The sequence below is a fragment of the Ambystoma mexicanum genome, chromosome 6q (assembly GCF_040938575.1).
Source record: "Ambystoma mexicanum isolate Mex_15411 chromosome 6q, UKY_AmexF1_1, whole genome shotgun sequence".
In the NCBI taxonomy this organism is placed as follows: Eukaryota; Metazoa; Chordata; class Amphibia; order Caudata; family Ambystomatidae; genus Ambystoma; species Ambystoma mexicanum.
The window spans coordinates 1,529,697,648-1,529,715,539 of record NC_090937.1 but is presented as its reverse complement, the minus strand read 5'-3'; the positions used below and the strand labels follow the sequence as shown (position 1 = coordinate 1,529,715,539).

Below are 17,892 nucleotides of genomic sequence, written 5' to 3'. Positions count from 1 at the left end.
GTCGGCTTGACCAGATGGGGCGCAGAGAGAGAGAGAGAGAGAGAGGGAGAGAGGGAGGTGGGAAGAAAGGAGAAAGTGATCACTCCAAGAGAGAGGTGTGGTGATAGGGTTAGAGAAGGGGAGGTCTGAGGAGATCAGACAATCCAGGGTGTGGCCTGAAGAGTGAGTTGGGCCAGAGGGAAGAATAGAGAGAGAGAGAATTGCAGAGGTTGCAAAAGAGTCCTAATAAACAGCTGGAAGCATCCAGGTGGATTTCAAGTCTCAGAGGAGGAGAAGTTGAGAGGTAGAGGCGAGGAAGAGAGGTCAGCCCACTCAAAGAGGAAGAGGACGACCTGGCCTGGTGGCCTGTAAATAGTGGCCACAGTGAGAGAGAGGGCAGGAGAGATAGAGAGCCTGCAGACCAGGCATTCGAAGGAGGAGTAGTGCTGCATTGGAATGATAGAAGCAGGGATCCACTCTGGGAAAATCAAGGCTACACCTCCACCAGGACAGTTGGTTCTGGGTTCAAAGAGGATCTTGTAGCCATTGGGAAGGTGAGTATCGAAACTCATGACAGAGCTGGCTGTGAACCAAATCTCGGAAGTCTCTGTGAGACCCAGTACATCCAACTCAAGCTCTTCTAGGAGACGGCAGATGTCAGAGGAGGGTTTGACAGATGAACAAGAGTTGAGAGTAGCGATGTGGAGCATGTTACCACATTTGAAGGACTTCCAGTGAGGTGTTCAGGCCAGAGGTACTCCCTGTTGAAGTGTTGGAGGTGCCCGAGGATGAGCAGAGGAGGAAGAAAAAGAAGGCAGGGTAGTCCAAGAGGGAGAAGAGAGGGCCAGAGGTGTGACAGAGGAGGGAGGCAACCGGGTGGCCAGAGAAGCAGCAGGGGGTGCCAAAGAGGTGACAGAGGAAGGAGGCAGCAGAGGCGCCAGAGAGGGGTAAGAAGGGATAGCAGGAGAGGACAGGAAGTAGATAAGGCACGGGAAGCGTCTATCAAAGAGGATGAGATTGGCCTGAGGGCCCTGGACCAGGACAGTGCCATACAAGCAGACATTAATGATGGTCTTAGAGAAGTGGACCATGAGGGCCTCACACCGGGTGCCACCATTAATGGGAGAAGAGGAAAAAGGAGAGAGAACAGAGGGGAGAGGGGAGCCCAGGGAGGGGGGGTTAGAGGGGTAGTTGCGCAGTGGAGGGGCGGACACGAAAGGGAGGAGGGCACAACAAAGAACAAGAACAACAGACCTACAAATCAGATGCAGTACAGAACCATCAGAAAGAAAGAGCACAACAGTGAACCTAGAAGTAGAAAATGCATATGTAGTACAAAACCAAGGCAAAGCACAAAGCACAACAGAGAACCTGGAAGTAAAGAAAGCAGGTGCAATACAGGACCAAAAAGGTCAGCAGGGAACCTAGACGTAAAGAATGCAGGCAACTGCAACACAATATTAAGCACTGTAGAGAGCAAACACAAAGTCAATACAGTCAACAAGGCACATAACACAACAGGTACCTAGAAGAAGAACCAACAAACAAGGAAACAACCAGGATAAAAGAAAGGGGGGAGTGTGCGCCCACACGCTGCCGTACGAGTAAAACACTTTTACAAATGTACAACTTACTGTGCAACAGAGCACCTGTCCTCACCGCAGCCCTGGAGAAGTTGATGTTGGCGTTGCCGGATGATGGTGGGGATGGCCTGTGGGGACAGGGGGAGAAAACACATGTTGGTGTATGCTTACCTGCTGTCTGAACAGGGGTTCAGGCCTTGGGTCCTCCTGGTCCGAACAGGAATTTCCCTTTCTTCATCTGCCCTTCACTTCAGATGCCATGGTGAGAGACGCCCTTGATCAGTAAGTAAGAGGCAGGGCTAAGAAGGTAGGTGGTGCTTGGGCCAGGTGACCTAGGTCCACTTGAACCTGCTCCCCATTTGCAAAGGAAAAGAGGCTGAAGGGCTGCTTATGTATGAAAAAAAAGTGGCAACCAGGAAGGCACCAACAGTTTAAATTGATTGACAGGTGGGCTGGGGTAAGCCAGGTGACCTAGATCCACTTGCACCTCCTCCCCATCCACGATACACAGTCACATGAACTTTACCCAATTGCAAAAACACTCTACCACATCACCACAGTCACACAAACCGAACATAAACACACACACAAAGGACACCATCCACCTTCCTTGAAGCGCAAATCAATATGATAGGTTGATCTTACTCCTTCTCCATTACCATATCCCAGATGGACTCTCCTCGCCGTTCCCTCTGGTTCTATGAACTGAAATATGCAGCCGACTTTCATGAAAATGCATCTTGGAAAAACAATAAAAGCCAAGTCCCCTCTGCGTCCTTTTCTCTGTATTGTCCAAGGGTAGACCCCAATAACACATTTACCAGGAAGACCCCCGGCCACAGCTTTTCGGCATGTCTGGCAGAGGCTGATTAGCAAACCAAGGTGGTCTATTGTCTACATCTGAGCCAGGGCAATGGAAGGGGCTTGTGTTGCAAGGAATTGGTGACTGAGCAGTGTGGGCACGGAAAGTGGGATGCCAACCAAGGGGATTGAGTTAACGGTTAAGGGATGATGCAAAAGGGGAAAGGAAGTCTGAAAGTCAATTGTATGAAAGATGCTGAAGGGGCATCGGGGATGTGATGCAAAGGAAGGACATTGGAGGGTGATGGGCAAGGATCCAATATTTGTGTTGCCTAGCGCACACCTAGGTTTAAGGTTTTTTTACAGGATTTGTTGAAAATTTACGGGGTGCCGGGGAGAATAACAACCTTGACACTGGGTTGTTTTAACCTATGTAAATCCAACAGATTGTCCACAAGATTGTGGAACTCTCCCGTCCCCTGCACACCCTTTATACTGTAGAAACAGTCAATATTTCTATACAATGGTAATATTCAGTTTCTTTCAGAAAAAAGAAGAAATTAATGAGAGAAGCTAATTCATGACACTATTATAATAAAACAGAATGATGGGGACCATCGGTTTTAATTGAATTTTAAATTAATTGTTATAGATATGAATTTCAATTCATTCATCATCCAGTCTTTGTAAACATAATAACATAAATGTGTTCATTTTGAGGTTACATTCAATATTATAATACAAGGGCATACAAGGTACTCATCACACTTTCTATACAATAGGCTTTTCACATGGTATATCCACAGAAAGTAGTGATGAATATTTTCTCGACGCGTTTCGGGGTGTCCCCTTCTTCAGGAATTGATAGCCCTCTTCATTGCCGTTAATCTTTGTTTCGTCTATAATGTATGATACAATGATCAAATTTTAGATTCTCACTGATAACTGTCATTTAACTCTTGGGAGAAATTTTTAATAATAATCACCTGGATGTTCAATGTGGAATATCCTAACTGGATTTATTATCAATAGCAATATCAGCCCAATAATGGTTATTCAACCTGTAGATGTGATAAAAAGACAATAGGGAAAGCTCAATTAAAAACGGGATCTTAATTCATGAAGGAAAATCTAGTCATGTAATATCTAAGAAAAAATATTACCTTTCGGTATTTCTGTAAAAAGCTACTACATCCATGGAATGGGTCGCTGTGGTATGTAGAGAGTCCTCAGGTACGGAGGTAGTGCAGTAATGGGCGATTCCTCCACTCGTGTCTGTAAAAACACGTATATATACTATATTAGATACACGAAAACAATGGGGTGGGATCATTCTGTGGAGAGTATTCTGTGAAGGCCTCTAGGCTCATGATATGCAATTGGGGAGCTGTTTACAAAGGATTCTCTTACCTCCTTCCTGAGAAGATGGCCGGTGCTGTAGCTCGAACCGTTCTACACGGTTTTCGCTAAAGATGGCCACTATTTACATTATGACGTCATCACGTCGAAGCGTGACGACGTCACTATGTTTAGAACGTCAGCGTGTGACGGGAAAACAGACGTCATACGGACATATTTTAGAAAACAATGTGTAATTAACCAATAGTATATAGGTGTATATCTATACTGGTGCAGGGAGTTTGAGTCAAATGAAATAAAGGTGAAAAGAGTCGAAAGATAAATGTGAGGAGTGTCTCATGTAACTTCTGGGAAATCTATTGTTTACCACGGACAAAAGTTAATCGAATATTGGACATCCGTGTGTTTACTATTTCAAGAGAAGCATGCTCACATTCTATGGTCTGTAACTTAATACATCCTATGTCAGTAAAAAATCATCCTAAGTGAACTGAACAAATTCAAAAATGTATTTAACAGCAATTGATATTGTATCCACACTGGGTTTCTGATTGGGTCAGGGGAAACAGTATTTAGTTACAAAAATGAGGCTAAACTGTAATCTTCGTTCATCCCATTGGGAGCTAGACTGTTTAGTCTCTCTATCCAGAAGATTTCCCTCTGGTTCATACGTCTGGCATGATTGCCACCTCTTGGGGCTCTGTTCACAATTTCCAAAATCACAACCTTTAGTTGAGAAATATTATGTTTCTTTATGGAAAAATGTCTTGCTACAGGTGAGTTAACACTGTTGGTACGTATGTTACTTTTGTGTTCATTCCAGCGCTCCTTGGCTTTCCTTTGTGTCTGTCCAACATAGTAAATGCCGCATGGGCAGCTTAAACCATAAATGATTGATTTCGTGTCACAAGTGGCAAAATCCTTTAGTGGGATTTTTTGGCCATTTGATGGGTGTCTTACATAGCTTCCCTTCATTATGTTGTTACAATTGCCACAACTGAGACAGGCAAACGTACCTATTTTCCTCTTGGTGAGGGTTCTTTGATTGTCCACTCTCGGTCTTTCTGCTTTAACTAGGCTATCCCTGAAGTTCCGACCCCTCTTGTAGGCGATTATGGGTGGTTCAGGAAATAGTCTCTTTAGTTGTGGATCCAATTTGATTATACCCCAGTTCTTCTTGATCATCCTTGTTATGTGATGACTCTGTGCTGAATATCTTAAAGCGTAGAGAAATGGGATCTCCTTAGATCTATTTCTTGATATACGGAGGTCTTTCCTCTCCAATGTGAGTGTTTTTTCTTCTGCTTTCTTGATGATAGACTCTGGATAGCCTCTTTCCTTGTATCTTTGTGTCATCAATAGGTTTTCATTCCTCAGGGTGTCAGTTGTTGAGATAATTCTCTTTAGTCTAAGGAATTGACTGTAGGGCAAATTATTCTTTAAATGCGTCGGATGATGGCTCCTGAAGTGTAACGTGTTGTTAACATCGGTGGGTTTGTGATAAATATTGGTGATTATCCCATCTTCCCCAATCTCTAGTTCAACGTCCAAAAAATGTAGTTTAGGGGTTCCAATTTCCATCGTGAATTTGATTCTGTCGTGGCCTGAATTGATGTATTTTAGGAATTCCTCTAGTTCGTGATGTTGTCCTCTCCAAATGACGAAAACATCGTCAATGTATCTTTTCCAGGTGATGATTTTTTTGCTAAATTTTGTTGGTATCAAAATCCATTTCATCTCCAAATGGTACATGAATAGATTAGCATAGGCTGGGGCCATTGCTGACCCCATTGAAGTTCCTGATGCTTGTAAATAGTACTGCGTCCTGTATCTGAAATAGTTGTTAATGAGTATAATTTTGCTTAATTTCATTAGGAAGGTTTTGTTTGCTTCACATTCATTTCTTAGTAGACACCATTCGAGTGCTTCCAAACCGTCTTGATGTGGGATGCATGTATATAGACTCTGTACATCAAACGAAACCAGTAGATCATTTCTGTTAATATCTGTTAAGGTGTCTAGGTGATTGAGAAAATCTGTGGTATCTTTAAGATATGTTGTGGTTGTTTGGACTATGGGTTGTAATGCCTTGTCCACATAAACTGCTAGTGGGTTGAAGATACTATCAGTTCCCGCAACAATCGGTCTGAGGGGGGGTTTTGTCAAGTTCTTATGTATTTTTGGCAGTCCATAGAAGATTGGAGTAATAGGATGTTCATTAATCAAAAACAATTTAGTCTTGTTGGAAATCCATCCTTGGTCCTCAGCTTCCTCAAGCGTAGTTTCAATAATGCTTGATATTTCTCTGACCGGATCTTGTTCAATTTTTATGTACGTGTTCTCATCTGTTAGGAGCTCTAAAATCTTCTCCTCATAGTATGTAGTGTCCATAATAACTATGGCCCCTCCTTTGTCTGCCGGTTTTAGGGTCAGGCTTCTGTCATCCGCAAGGTTCTTGATGATTTCATTCTGCCTTCTCCTGGTATTGTAGTTCCTTGTTCTGGTGAAATTAACCCTTTTGAGATCTTTTATCATCTGTTCTTCAAACATTCTGATGGTTATGTTATTGACTTGAGGGTCGAAATGACTCTTGGGTTTCATTTCTAAGTATTGATGTGGCTCTTGTGTAGTGTTGATTCCCATTTGTGAATCAAAAAAGACTTTGAGTCTCATTTTCCGTGCCAGTCTGTGAAGATTGATTTTTTCTTCCAGCAAATTGGAATTCTGGGTTGGTATAAATGTTAAACCTAGGTTCAATGTGTCCGTTTGGTCTTTGGATAGTGGTTTTGATGAAATATTAACAACTAGTTGTTTGGTTTGTTCCGCGATCTTAGATTTCTTATTGCCTCTTCGCGTAGTCTTTTGTCTAAAAAAACCGAGGGAGTGGTTTGTGCGTTAGAGGTAGTCGCTTCTTGTGATGTATGTATAATCGGTCCACTTTCCGCGTTCTCCCTATTGATAACTTCGTCCCCACTTGTAGGTATTTCGCTACTGGATCCACTTGGTTCTTGTCCCGGTATTGGTGTTTTGTGGTTTTGTGGTCTTCTACCTGGTGCGGTTTTGTTTTGTGCGTAGTATTCTTGCCAGGAGTATACTATATCCTGAAGATAATCCAACGTATCTCTTCTGAATTTTCGGACTTTGCGTTGTTCTATGTCCTTTTTGTAGTTGTCCAATGTTCTGTTCACTTCCTCTATGATGGTTGTTAATTCCTCTTTGTTTTTAAATTTCGACAGTTGTTCTGTCAGGTCTTCGATTTCACTGTCGAGTTTGCTGACAGATTTTGCTAATTCCTCGATTGTCAATAATATAAGATCCAAAGAGCATTTATTTAAGATCTGCTCCCATTTCTTCACAAAATCTGGGTTGTCCTTGCACAGTGTGGGTCTTAAATATACCCTTAGTCCTCTTGGGATTCTTTGTGCTCGGTAGTATTGTGCTAATGTAGTAGCGTGTAGTTTTTGCGATATCTCCCTTCTGATGACCCTCTCCAATTGTGTAATAAGTTTCTCTGGACTAGTCGTTGTTGGTGTGGTTGTTTCGATTTCCTTCAAAAGCCCTAAAATTCGTGTGGCTTCCTCTTCGTTAAATGCCAAAGTTGTGGCGTGTTTTTCTGTAATTGCATTGATCTTTGAAAAAGACATCCCTTAGGGAGGCGGAGGTGATTGTTAGTATTTCTATTGGGTGCTGCTATGGCTGTTGTGTCACTCCCTAAGCATTTTTAGGGGGGCAGAGAGCAAGAATCCAATATTTGTGTTGCCTAGCGCACACCTAGGTTTAAGGTTTTTTTACAGGATTTGTTGAAAATTTACGGGGTGCCGGGGAGAATAACAACCAGGTGATTATTATTAAAAATTTCTCCCAAGAGTTAAATGACAGTTATCAGTGAGAATCTAAAATTTGATCATTGTATCATACATTATAGACGAAACAAAGATTAACGGCAATGAAGAGGGCTATCAATTCCTGAAGAAGGGGACACCCCGAAACGCGTCGAGAAAATATTCATCACTACTTTCTGTGGATATACCATGTGAAAAGCCTATTGTATAGAAAGTGTGATGAGTACCTTGTATGCCCTTGTATTATAATATTGAATGTAACCTCAAAATGAACACATTTATGTTATTATGTTTACAAAGACTGGATGATGAATGAATTGAAATTCATATCTATAACAATTAATTTAAAATTCAATTAAAACCGATGGTCCCCATCATTCTGTTTTATTATAATAGTGTCATGAATTAGCTTCTCTCATTAATTTCTTCTTTTTTCTGAAAGAAACTGAATATTACCATTGTATAGAAATATTGACTGTTTCTACAGTATAAAGGGTGTGCAGGGGACGGGAGAGTTCCACAATCTTGTGGACAATCTGTTGGATTTACATAGGGTGATGGGCAAGGAAAATAGGCTAAATGGTACACATCTGGAATGGTAGATCAGCAGATTGAAGGCCTGTTCCTGAGATCTGTGCCTAATCTTCATGCCAATGTACCAGATTGTGGGGCAGACTTAACCCCTTTCTTTTTATTGCCAAAGTGATGCATACTTGCTTTATGAACATGTGTTTCAGTTTGATCTGCCAGTTCTATTCTTGAAGATGGAACCAGAGAAGCTAGGGCTGTCTAAATTTAAAACTGTGGAACCAGGAAGCTAGGGCTTAAATCCCTGCCTACCACAATTGATACATGTTGCCACCCTGAGCAAATCACTTTTAATCACTGTGCCACGTTTTCCTCAATAGTCTGTAGGGAAAGTCTCACTGATATTTCTTATAATCTATAGTGTTACTCCATACATAAATATTAACCATTCATGTAATATGTACTGGTGGGACAGCAGTATGCTAAGTGAGGTTCTTGTTTAGTGGGGAGCTGGTAACCAGAGTGGGTAGGCTTTTGTATTGTGTGGTGGGGAGGCAAGAAACCAAGTATCGATATTTTGCCATGCCAGCATGTGTTTGGCCCTTAGATTGAAGGCTGACTCCCTGATATGGCTCCACCATTGGCGATGTAGCCTGCTGTCCAGTTGCAAACTCTGCACGAATCCTGGGCTCAAATACCAGTGTTCCCATTCCACAAAATGATACTATCATCGTGAAATAATTTGACTAGGTTTGGTATGTGGGGAAGTTCCGTAGGGCTTGGTTCTCTAGGAAAGCAAATACATAACCGAAAGATATGTTGCATTGAGCATGTGGCGGTAGAGGTTGTTATTAAGTTTAGTTCGAGAAGTTGGGACACTGCATTGTGGGCTTGGACCACTGCGCCCTTGGGCAAAAAATGGTACTTGTCCCAGAGGCTAAAAGTTTCCAGTCCTCCCCTGGTTCACACTGTGCGCTACTCCAAAAATGCCTGACTCATGACAGTGGTCCTCATTATGAGGTTGGCGGTAACCCGCCGGTACTACCAGCGGGTTACCTCCAACCTTGTAACACTGTTTGTGCTGCCTGATATCCTGTTGCCACCGGGATATTCCAAGTCCCGGCGGCCCGGGATGTCAAGCGGTGGGAACTGTAAGTCCCCATTCCCGTGGAGTCCCATAGGACTTCATGGAAATGGGGACACGGAAGCACAAGCACCATTGCTAATGGTGCCGATACTTCCGTGAAAATCATGCTTGCAGTGGCGGTGCTTTCGGCACCCTTATTTCCGACCGCCAGACTTGTAATGAAGCCCTTTTCCCCATATATAACAATGAGCATTCAAAGTTTTTTTTGTCTTTTGACTTACTTTCCCATCATCCCCTCAAGTGTCCAAACTTCATTCTGTGGCCTCATTTTAGGTGATGTCGCTGTCACTACAGATGCAAATCAGAAGCCCTGCCCATCTTTTGCTGCCCAGGGCCCTGAAATCCTAGGGCCAGGCCTAGCAGCAGGTATACATTTGCATTTTGGTTACATGACCTCAAGATGACCATATTTTTGCGCACATACGCTACGACTGCTAAGAACGCATTTACTATGCAGTATGCTGTTTGCCAACCTTTCTGTGTTAAATCTCACGCTTGCATTCAAAAACACGCTTGCATGTATGCAGTTTACGGTCAGTGGTGTCTGGATGGGAGAGTTGGGGATGTAGACATTGGGAGGTCAGCAAGTAATGCATACATACAATCACATAGCACTGTCTTAACAAATATTATATGAATATTTCTTTTGTCTGAGGACATATAGGACCTAATTCATGACATTTTTAGCGCGGTGCAAAGTGACTTTGCACCGGCAACAAACACTCTGATTCACAGAGTGGTGCAAAGTGTATTTTTGCAGTGCAAAGTCACTTTGCACAGCGTAGGAAATTCCATGATTCAGGCCCATAGTCTCTATAAATACTTGTGACTGAAAATGTATTTGCTCAAAAGCTGAGAATAATAATACTAATTTGCTATTAATTTAGTGGTTTTTGTGAAAGTGCCATACATAAAACATATTTAAATACAATAATCACTACCTTAATTGAAGTTGGCGCACATTCAGAATGAAAGGTTGAGTTGCCCGTGGTGAAATTCCAAACCTACAACTCGCAGATCGTTACAGAGATCTTAACAGCAAAGGCTCAACTGGTGGAGCTATCTTACTAGCAATGTATTGATTTTTGCAGTGCATCATGGTAGCAGGCCTATATGAGTGTTTTCTGATGGCAGGGCATAATTGATATTTAACCAGTATTTGATGTAGGGCAGACCTGACTCCAAGGTGCAGCAGAGCACGTTTCAGAACTTTAGAGAAGCCATGATTTCTCGTCAGGAAGAGTCTATCCCTGATAGTGTAGGAATGAATGCAGTGTTGACAAGGAAGTGAAGCGGGAGAGCCATCGGAGGCTGTGAACAGACAACCAGAAGCAACAGCAATAAGAACGATTAAGTAGGGACGTCATTTCACCAAAATGCCAGGGGTAGCGGAAGTGACATCACACGACCCTTGATCCCCTGATGACATCACAGGAAGTAATGTCATTTGACCCCACCCGAAGTGATATCGCGGGAAGCGATGGAACATGACCTTTCACCCGTTCACAAAACAGGAAGTGGCACCACATAGCATTGTACACTACGAAAAATATGGTTACGATATCACTATCATGTGATGTACATTTCATACAAGAATGGATCGCCATACGTAGCGTTAAGATCAGTGTGCATAGGCCCATATTACCAAATTACTGTTAATGCAAGCAGATGTCCATGACCAAATGATAATGATGTGTTATTATATAGCACTTTGGCTTAAGCGCTTTATATAGAAAAAATATACACCCAATATCACCCAACCTGTGTTGGTAATCATTTATCGACCTCAGAACGATGAAAGGCTGAGTTGAGGCGTTTAAGATTAGACTAAGGGCCTCATTACGACCCTGGCGCTAATGGGTTAACGGCGCCGTAAAAGGCTGCGGCGCCGTTAACCCATTTGCGCCTGATTATGAGGTCCCTTTGCGGGACCCGACCTTAACGGCTGGTCTATACCAGCCGTTAAAGTAGGGACCCGCAAAGGGACCTTGGTGCTAAGTACGGTACCGCAATTTGGGGTACCGTACTTAGCGCCTTCCCCATTCCCATTGAGCCCTATGGGGCAAAAATGAGAATGGGGAAGGGCCATGGAGGAAGGGGGAATTACCGCCCCGCCAACCTTGTAATGGGGTGGTAATTCCCCCTTTCTCCATGGTGGAGTCCGTAAGTTACCGGCATGGCCCATGGTGCTATTAGCACCATGGTTTTCCGCCTCGGTGGTAATGAGGCCCTAAATCAGTGACTCACCCCCTGAAGTGTGCCTGAAATAAACCTTTAATGAGTCTAGCAATTATTGTATAGAATTCCAGAAAGACACACTATTTGGTATTCCTATTGTTTCTTATTTAGGGTCAGTGCTGAAAGTGTTAGACATGTGGCACTCCTGTTCTTATTTTCTTCTTTTTTTTAAGGGGCCCGAACAAGAAAAACAGCCACTCCAGAAGAAAAGAGCCACATGGCGCTGGCCACAGCCCGGGAGCATGCATTCAAAAAATAAAGAAAAAAGAAAAAAACATTGTTTCTTTTTTAGAGGTCGCAAGGGAGACCCTAGAGGTCGCAGGGGAGACCTCAGAGGTCGCAGTTGCGACCTCTGGCGACCCCTAAATGACATCCCTGGATTAAAGTGTGAATGTACATCATTTGTACTATGTAAAGCAAAGACATGTATGAGGAGTTCTAGGATCATTGTAATAGACTAGTGGCTGCTGAGGTAAATGGGATCTAACATCAGTTTGATCAAAGAGAAGGGACTCCCATATTATTTTATTTTAATTACATTTTATTGTTCAAAGTACAGACCAAGCTGGAGAAGAGCGTAGCACTGTGGAGTGTGGGTAGCCAGCATTTGGGCTGGCATCTTTTAACAGTAGCGCAGTACTGCGAGGTCTGTGCATGGGCATGTGTGTCCATTGGGATGAGTGCTTGGTCAGGCGTTGTTGAAAGAGCCATGTTTTGAGAGATTTTCAAAATTGGAGAATTGTGGGGGCACTCCGAGCCGATACCAGGATCGAGATCCAAAGGGTAGACGTATGACAAGAGAAGGATTGTTTGCGGGTCCTCGCTTTGCGGATGAGTTGCCGCTTGGTCGATTTCCTGCGCGAGGAGCGTGTGCCACCTGCTATCTGGCGCTTAGCCACCAGTTACTCTGGTGTGCTACTCACGACAACTTTGTTGATGATACATACAGTCTAGAACAGTATCCTGGCTTGGAGTGGAAGCCAATTAGTTTGTGAGGGATGGGTGTAATATTATTACTGAGAATTTCAGCTACAAATTAAAGAACGGCAAAGGTTTATGTAAAATAGGTACTGCAAGATTCTATATTCTACTTTTGTAACAGAAGGCTGGTTTGTGAGTGGTATTCTCCTGTTACCCCTTTTACATAAATTAAGAAAACAGTAAATTTTAATTAGAGATGGACGCAATAACTGCGGAAGAAGTGATGGGTTTCACCTCTGAAATTTCAGCCTGGCAAAAAGTGGAAAGGTTGACACTTTAAGCATTATAACGCTCTGTGCCTTATTCATAAGGCTGCATACGGAATCAGCCACTTCTCTGAAGAAGAGATTAAACTAGTACATGCTCCCAAGAGGCGTACACTCATCAAAGTGAGTAGGAGGAAGAGAGTTCTCTCATCGTGTCACGAAACTCTGGAACTCTCTACCAGTGGATTTTCGGTCTAATTCTGACCTCCTAAAATGTCATAAGAAAATAATGACCTGTGTTGTATTCATCCTAAGCCACACAACTGACTGCTCCTGTGATGGAGGACAAGATGTTACTCCTCTTCTTTGAGACACTGACAGGCAATAATGTGCGCTTTACGAATGACCCTAAAATAGAACAAAATAAACTGGAGAACATAGATTTTAGCTTATCAAGACGCCAGTATGCTCACCATGGTCCAACAGCCTGGACTGCCTGGCATTTCAGCCAATCGGAGCATGTAGAAAATGTCCTGCTTCCTAACTGGCTGAAATGTTTTTGTGCCATGCCTTCCTTATGCTTCTCTGTAATGAGAATTCTGCCCAATCAGGGAAGCGAATGGGGCATCTGCACGGAAATCCGTAACATGGACGAAGATGGTGGATTGTCCGTCTATTTCACAATCCACTACCATGGTTTTGTATTTTTTCTTGGATGCTTTTGGATAGGATGTCCCCATAATCAAGTCTTGAAGGACTAGTGCCATGACACATTTCAACAGTCCTTCAAATGGCCCTAGAACTAATGGCAATCTACCTGGGATGAGGGGCGGAACAAATTGTCCATGATCAAATGCAGGTTTTTAGCAGCAGGTGTCAGTTGCAGCAATCTTACAAGGTGGACGGCCAAAGAGCCAAAAGCGCCTATGCTAAACCATGACCAACGTATGGAATCTCAGTCTTTTTAGCGTGTCGCGTGACCCAATTCTGTTGGTTCTTCGCAGCAGCTTTCTTTCAAGATGATGTGAGAATCTACACAATTAGATGGCAAATACCTAAACCGGATGAGCTATAGGAAAAATAAAATCATTGAACAGAAGGGGACTCCGGAGCAGGCCCTCAAGGCACACCACAGTGCAATAGTGTTGATCTGGGGACGAATATGACAGGACAGTCACCCCATGGATGCCACCTGCATGGAAGGACCTAATATATTTAAGGGATTGATATCTGATGCCAATGCCCTTATCTAGTTTACAGTATTAAGGGCTGCTGAAAGGGTTAATATGAGCAGGGCCATCTTTATCGACCATTAGTCTAAGCATCACTTCGGAAACCAGCTGCATTCCATGCCAAGGTGTCACTAGACATGCCCTCTGCTTCCAGGCAGGCAACGTCTCTGGGTGTCGGCACAGCACCAGAATCCTGCACCTGCCCAGACAGCAAGAGAAAGAAGTGGGAAACAGCCATTATGGGTCTATGACCCCCAAGACTGTGGAACACCTGATCCATCAATACCAGACTTGCAGCCATTCCAATACAATTCAAAAAAGAAATCAAGAACCCCCCACTTCAAAGAGCACCTTCGCTATGCTGTCATGATCTCTGCTTCCAAAAGATCAGGACTTGCCCGACTCCCTTGGAAGCAGACCCATAACCCCGGTTCCGAGTGCCAGCCAGTCCCAATTGGGACCTTTTGGACCATGTCCTGGCGCCAGTGGCACCAGGCTCATAAAGATGCCCAGTCCCAGCGCCGGGCTCATAATGCTTGGGTGGACTTACCTGCAGCAGACCATGCTGCTTACTTACCTGCCAGTTGAACCCCTGATCCTCTTCTGTTTGGGACTACTTTTCCTGTTGGGTGGGGCAGGAGCCACTCCCTAGGTTCAGAACACTGGAACTCTTCTGGAAAGCAGGAACTCTTTTCTTACCTAGGCGTGGCTGTGGAAGGAGATACCTAAGCACTACAGGAGGCTATTTAAACCACACCCGATGGATGAATCTTGCTTTGCGTTATTCTGAATTCTCTGCAGCAGAACGCTCATCGTGTCTTCTGCTTCTGATCCTGGGCCTAAGGGAACAAAGGCTTACCATCCTGGAATCCAGTCTTCAGCAGCACCTGTAAAGACAAAGAAAGAACAGGTTAGCACTACGGTCTTCAGTGGCAGCGCATCTCTTACCTGGTCCATCGGCTGTCACCAACGCCTCGCGCTGCATTCCGGCATCTGAAAGACAAAGGCTTACCTACTCTTCGCATGCTCCGGAGGTCTTCGCACTGCATTCCGGCATCTGAAAGACAAAAGCTTACCAGCTCTTCGCACGCTCCGGAGGCCTTCGGCGCTGCATCCCGCATCTGAAAGACAAAAGAAGGTGCGTTTAAAGACATTGGGCAACTTTATTACTCACGTGCCATTACTCCTTCCCACGCCGAATCCAGTGGGTATTCCAGCACCCTTCAGCTTCTCTAAAGCTCCGAACTTGTACCTGCAAGATAAAAGGGACAGTTAGTGCGCATCGTGAAGCAGGCTACAAGCGCTTACTTACGTGCTTCCAGGCGCTTCTATTCCTCACGCGGGTTCGATCCTCAACTCTCATCAGCCCGCCATCCGCCATCGCCAGAACCCTGCAAAACAAGAGATATCATTACAAAAGACTTTTAAGACATTTGAAGTGCCCAGAACTCACCGTTCGTGCAGTTAACGACGGACAGCAGTCCTCTGAGGTCAAGAGGCCTGCACCCTTATCCAGTGAAGAAACTGGTTACGGCACCCTGCCCCGAGGCAGATGGAGAGCTCGGCGTTCACTTACCTAAGGTGAGGGCGTTAACCTTTGGGGTTCTACAGGAGAAAAGAAAGGGAAGAGGAGAGAGGCACCCAATAACCCCAGTTCATTAATCCCATATTTTCTATCTGCAGACATCTTACTCTTCGAGTCAGACATACAGTGCACAGAGGTCCAGCCCAAAGAGCCAACCGTGTGTTATACATCACCTTTGAAGATACGGCATTCACCCAGTCAAGACCGGCGCCTCTGCGGGAATCAGGTGAGCGTTACAGAACGCAAAGCCCTATCGCAAAACTCCCACCCAGGCGCTATGGAAACCTCGGATACCGACCAGCTAGCCCAGATACTTGGGGAACTAAGAGCAGAAGTGCATGCAGCCCGTCAGGAAACGAATGCTCTAAGAAGGGAACTGATTATTTCCAAGGAGCGAACAGACGATCTCGCTAGACAATTGCTACAGTCACAAGCCGGACAAACTCCGTTACCCGCATCAGGGGCAAATCTTCCTTCAACATCCTCTACGAACCCAGTGCAGATCAACCTACCTGGGAATGTACCTCTGGCTCCGCCCGAACGATTTTCTGGTGACCCAAAGAGGTTTGCAGTATTTATTAACCAGTGCCGGTTGCACTTCTTATGCCGGCCAGCAGCCTTTCCAACTGATCAAGCTAAGGTAGCTTTCGTGCTTTCGTACCTTAGTGGCAATGCGGCAGACTGGTCGATCCATCTAGTTAATCAAGATGATCCGGTTCTCCATGATTTTCAAGCTTTTCAGCTCAGTATGGAAAAACTGTTTGCAAGACATTCACAGGGGCAGGCCTTGGACAATGAGCTCCTTTCATTGCGACAGGGTAATCAAGACCTTTTGGCTTATATTGCGTCTTTCAACAGACTGATAGTGGAAACTCGATGGCCTGAGGACAAAAGGATTACGCTGTTTTATAGAGGTCTACGTGGAGAGCTCAAAGATGTGTTAGCCCAAGTAGTGAATCCCCCGCAAGACTGTTTGGACTATATTGACTTAGTCGTTCAAATTGACCACAGACTGCAGAACAGGAAGGCCGATCATTCCAAGCTTGATGCTCGAGTATTTTCCAAATCACCAACTCCTACCAAAGGAGTAGACTCCGGGGAACCCATGCAAATAGGGGGCCTGAAAGGACCACTAACACAAAAGGAGCGGGAAAGGAGAAAACAGCTGCAATTATGCCTCTATTGCGGAAACTCGGGGCACTTTCTTCGAGACTGTCCGGTGAAACCAGCCAAGAAGGCAGTAGGAGCTGCAGTTACCAGGGTCACAAACTCTGAGCAGGGAAACGACCTTGCCCGACAAGAATAGAGGTCCTCTTGCCGAGCGTTAAAACCAGTTCCGTGACCTCGCATTTCGTGATACCTATGGTCCTCATTAGCCCTGAACATCCGGATCGATTACATGCGATTGAAGCTTACGTCGACAGCGGTGCCATCGGCAATTATGTGGATCATGAAATGGTTTTGAGGATGAATCTGACTCTTTGTCCAAAGGCTGTAAAGGACGTCATTACTACGGTGGATGGTACGGAGATAGCCTCCGGACCAGTAACGCATACCACCCAAGAAGTGACGCTAGTAAGTCAAGATGGACACCATGAGAAGATCGTGTTCGATGTGATCAAGGCCCCTCAGTTCCAGATTATTCTAGGAATTCCTTGGTTAGAGAAGCACAATCCTCAGATCGATTGGCGAGCAAGAACGGTTCAGTTTCCAGAATGTGTCTCTACTTGTCACCCTCGACCTGGTGTTGCACTGGCAGCAATTTCCTCGGAGGCTCCCCAGTTACCTCCTGAATACCTAGAATTCCAAGATGTTTTCCGGAAGGATCAGGCTAACTCTCTACCTCCTCATAGGTCTTATGACTGCCAGATAGACCTGATACCTGGATCTACTCCTCCTTGTAGTAGAATTTATGCCCTCACCGAGCCTGAGAATCTTCACCTCCGACAATACCTGGATCAATACCTAGCGAATGGATTTATTCATCCTTCCAAGTCCCCTGCTTCCTCAGCTTTGTTCTTCGTTCCAAAAAAAAGAAGGGGACCTTAGAACTTGTATAGATTATCGAGCCCTGAACCAGATCACCGTTAAGAATAGATATCCGTTACCTTTGATCCCTGAACTCCTGGACCAAGTCAGAAAAGCATGCATATATACAAAGCTGGATCTTAGAGGAGCCTACCACTTGGTACGAGTAAAAGAGGGCGATGAATGGAAGACGGCCTTCCGCACCAAGTATGGGCTATTTGAATATCAGGTCATGCCCTTCGGACTTTGCAATGCCCCGGCCGCCTTTCAATATTTTATGAACGATGTCCTCAGAGAGCTCATAGATGTGTGTGTTGTTGTTTACATTGACGACATCCTCGTTTATTCTTCATCGGAAACTGAACATCGGAAACACGTGAAAA

General features: G+C 44.5%; 1 protein-coding gene across 2 annotated transcripts; it reads right to left on the bottom strand.

Moving 5' to 3' along the window:
* Positions 1 to 3,183: 3,183 nt before the first annotated feature.
* On the bottom strand, positions 3,184 to 7,529 carry LOC138516816 (uncharacterized). 2 transcript variants are annotated; one of them, XM_069632230.1, is made up of 2 exons: positions 3,350 to 7,529; positions 3,184 to 3,262 (listed from the first exon to the last, which is right to left on the bottom strand). In XM_069632230.1, the coding sequence occupies exon 1, from the start codon at positions 6,393 to 6,395 to the stop codon at positions 4,299 to 4,301; it is 2,097 nt and encodes a 698-aa protein (XP_069488331.1). In that variant the 5' UTR covers positions 6,396 to 7,529; the 3' UTR covers positions 3,184 to 3,262; positions 3,350 to 4,298. The 2 variants fall into 2 exon arrangements, with proteins under 2 accessions (XP_069488331.1, XP_069488330.1); XM_069632229.1 differs by having other exon boundaries at positions 3,191 to 3,424; positions 3,527 to 7,529.
* Positions 7,530 to 17,892: the final 10,363 nt, after the last annotated feature.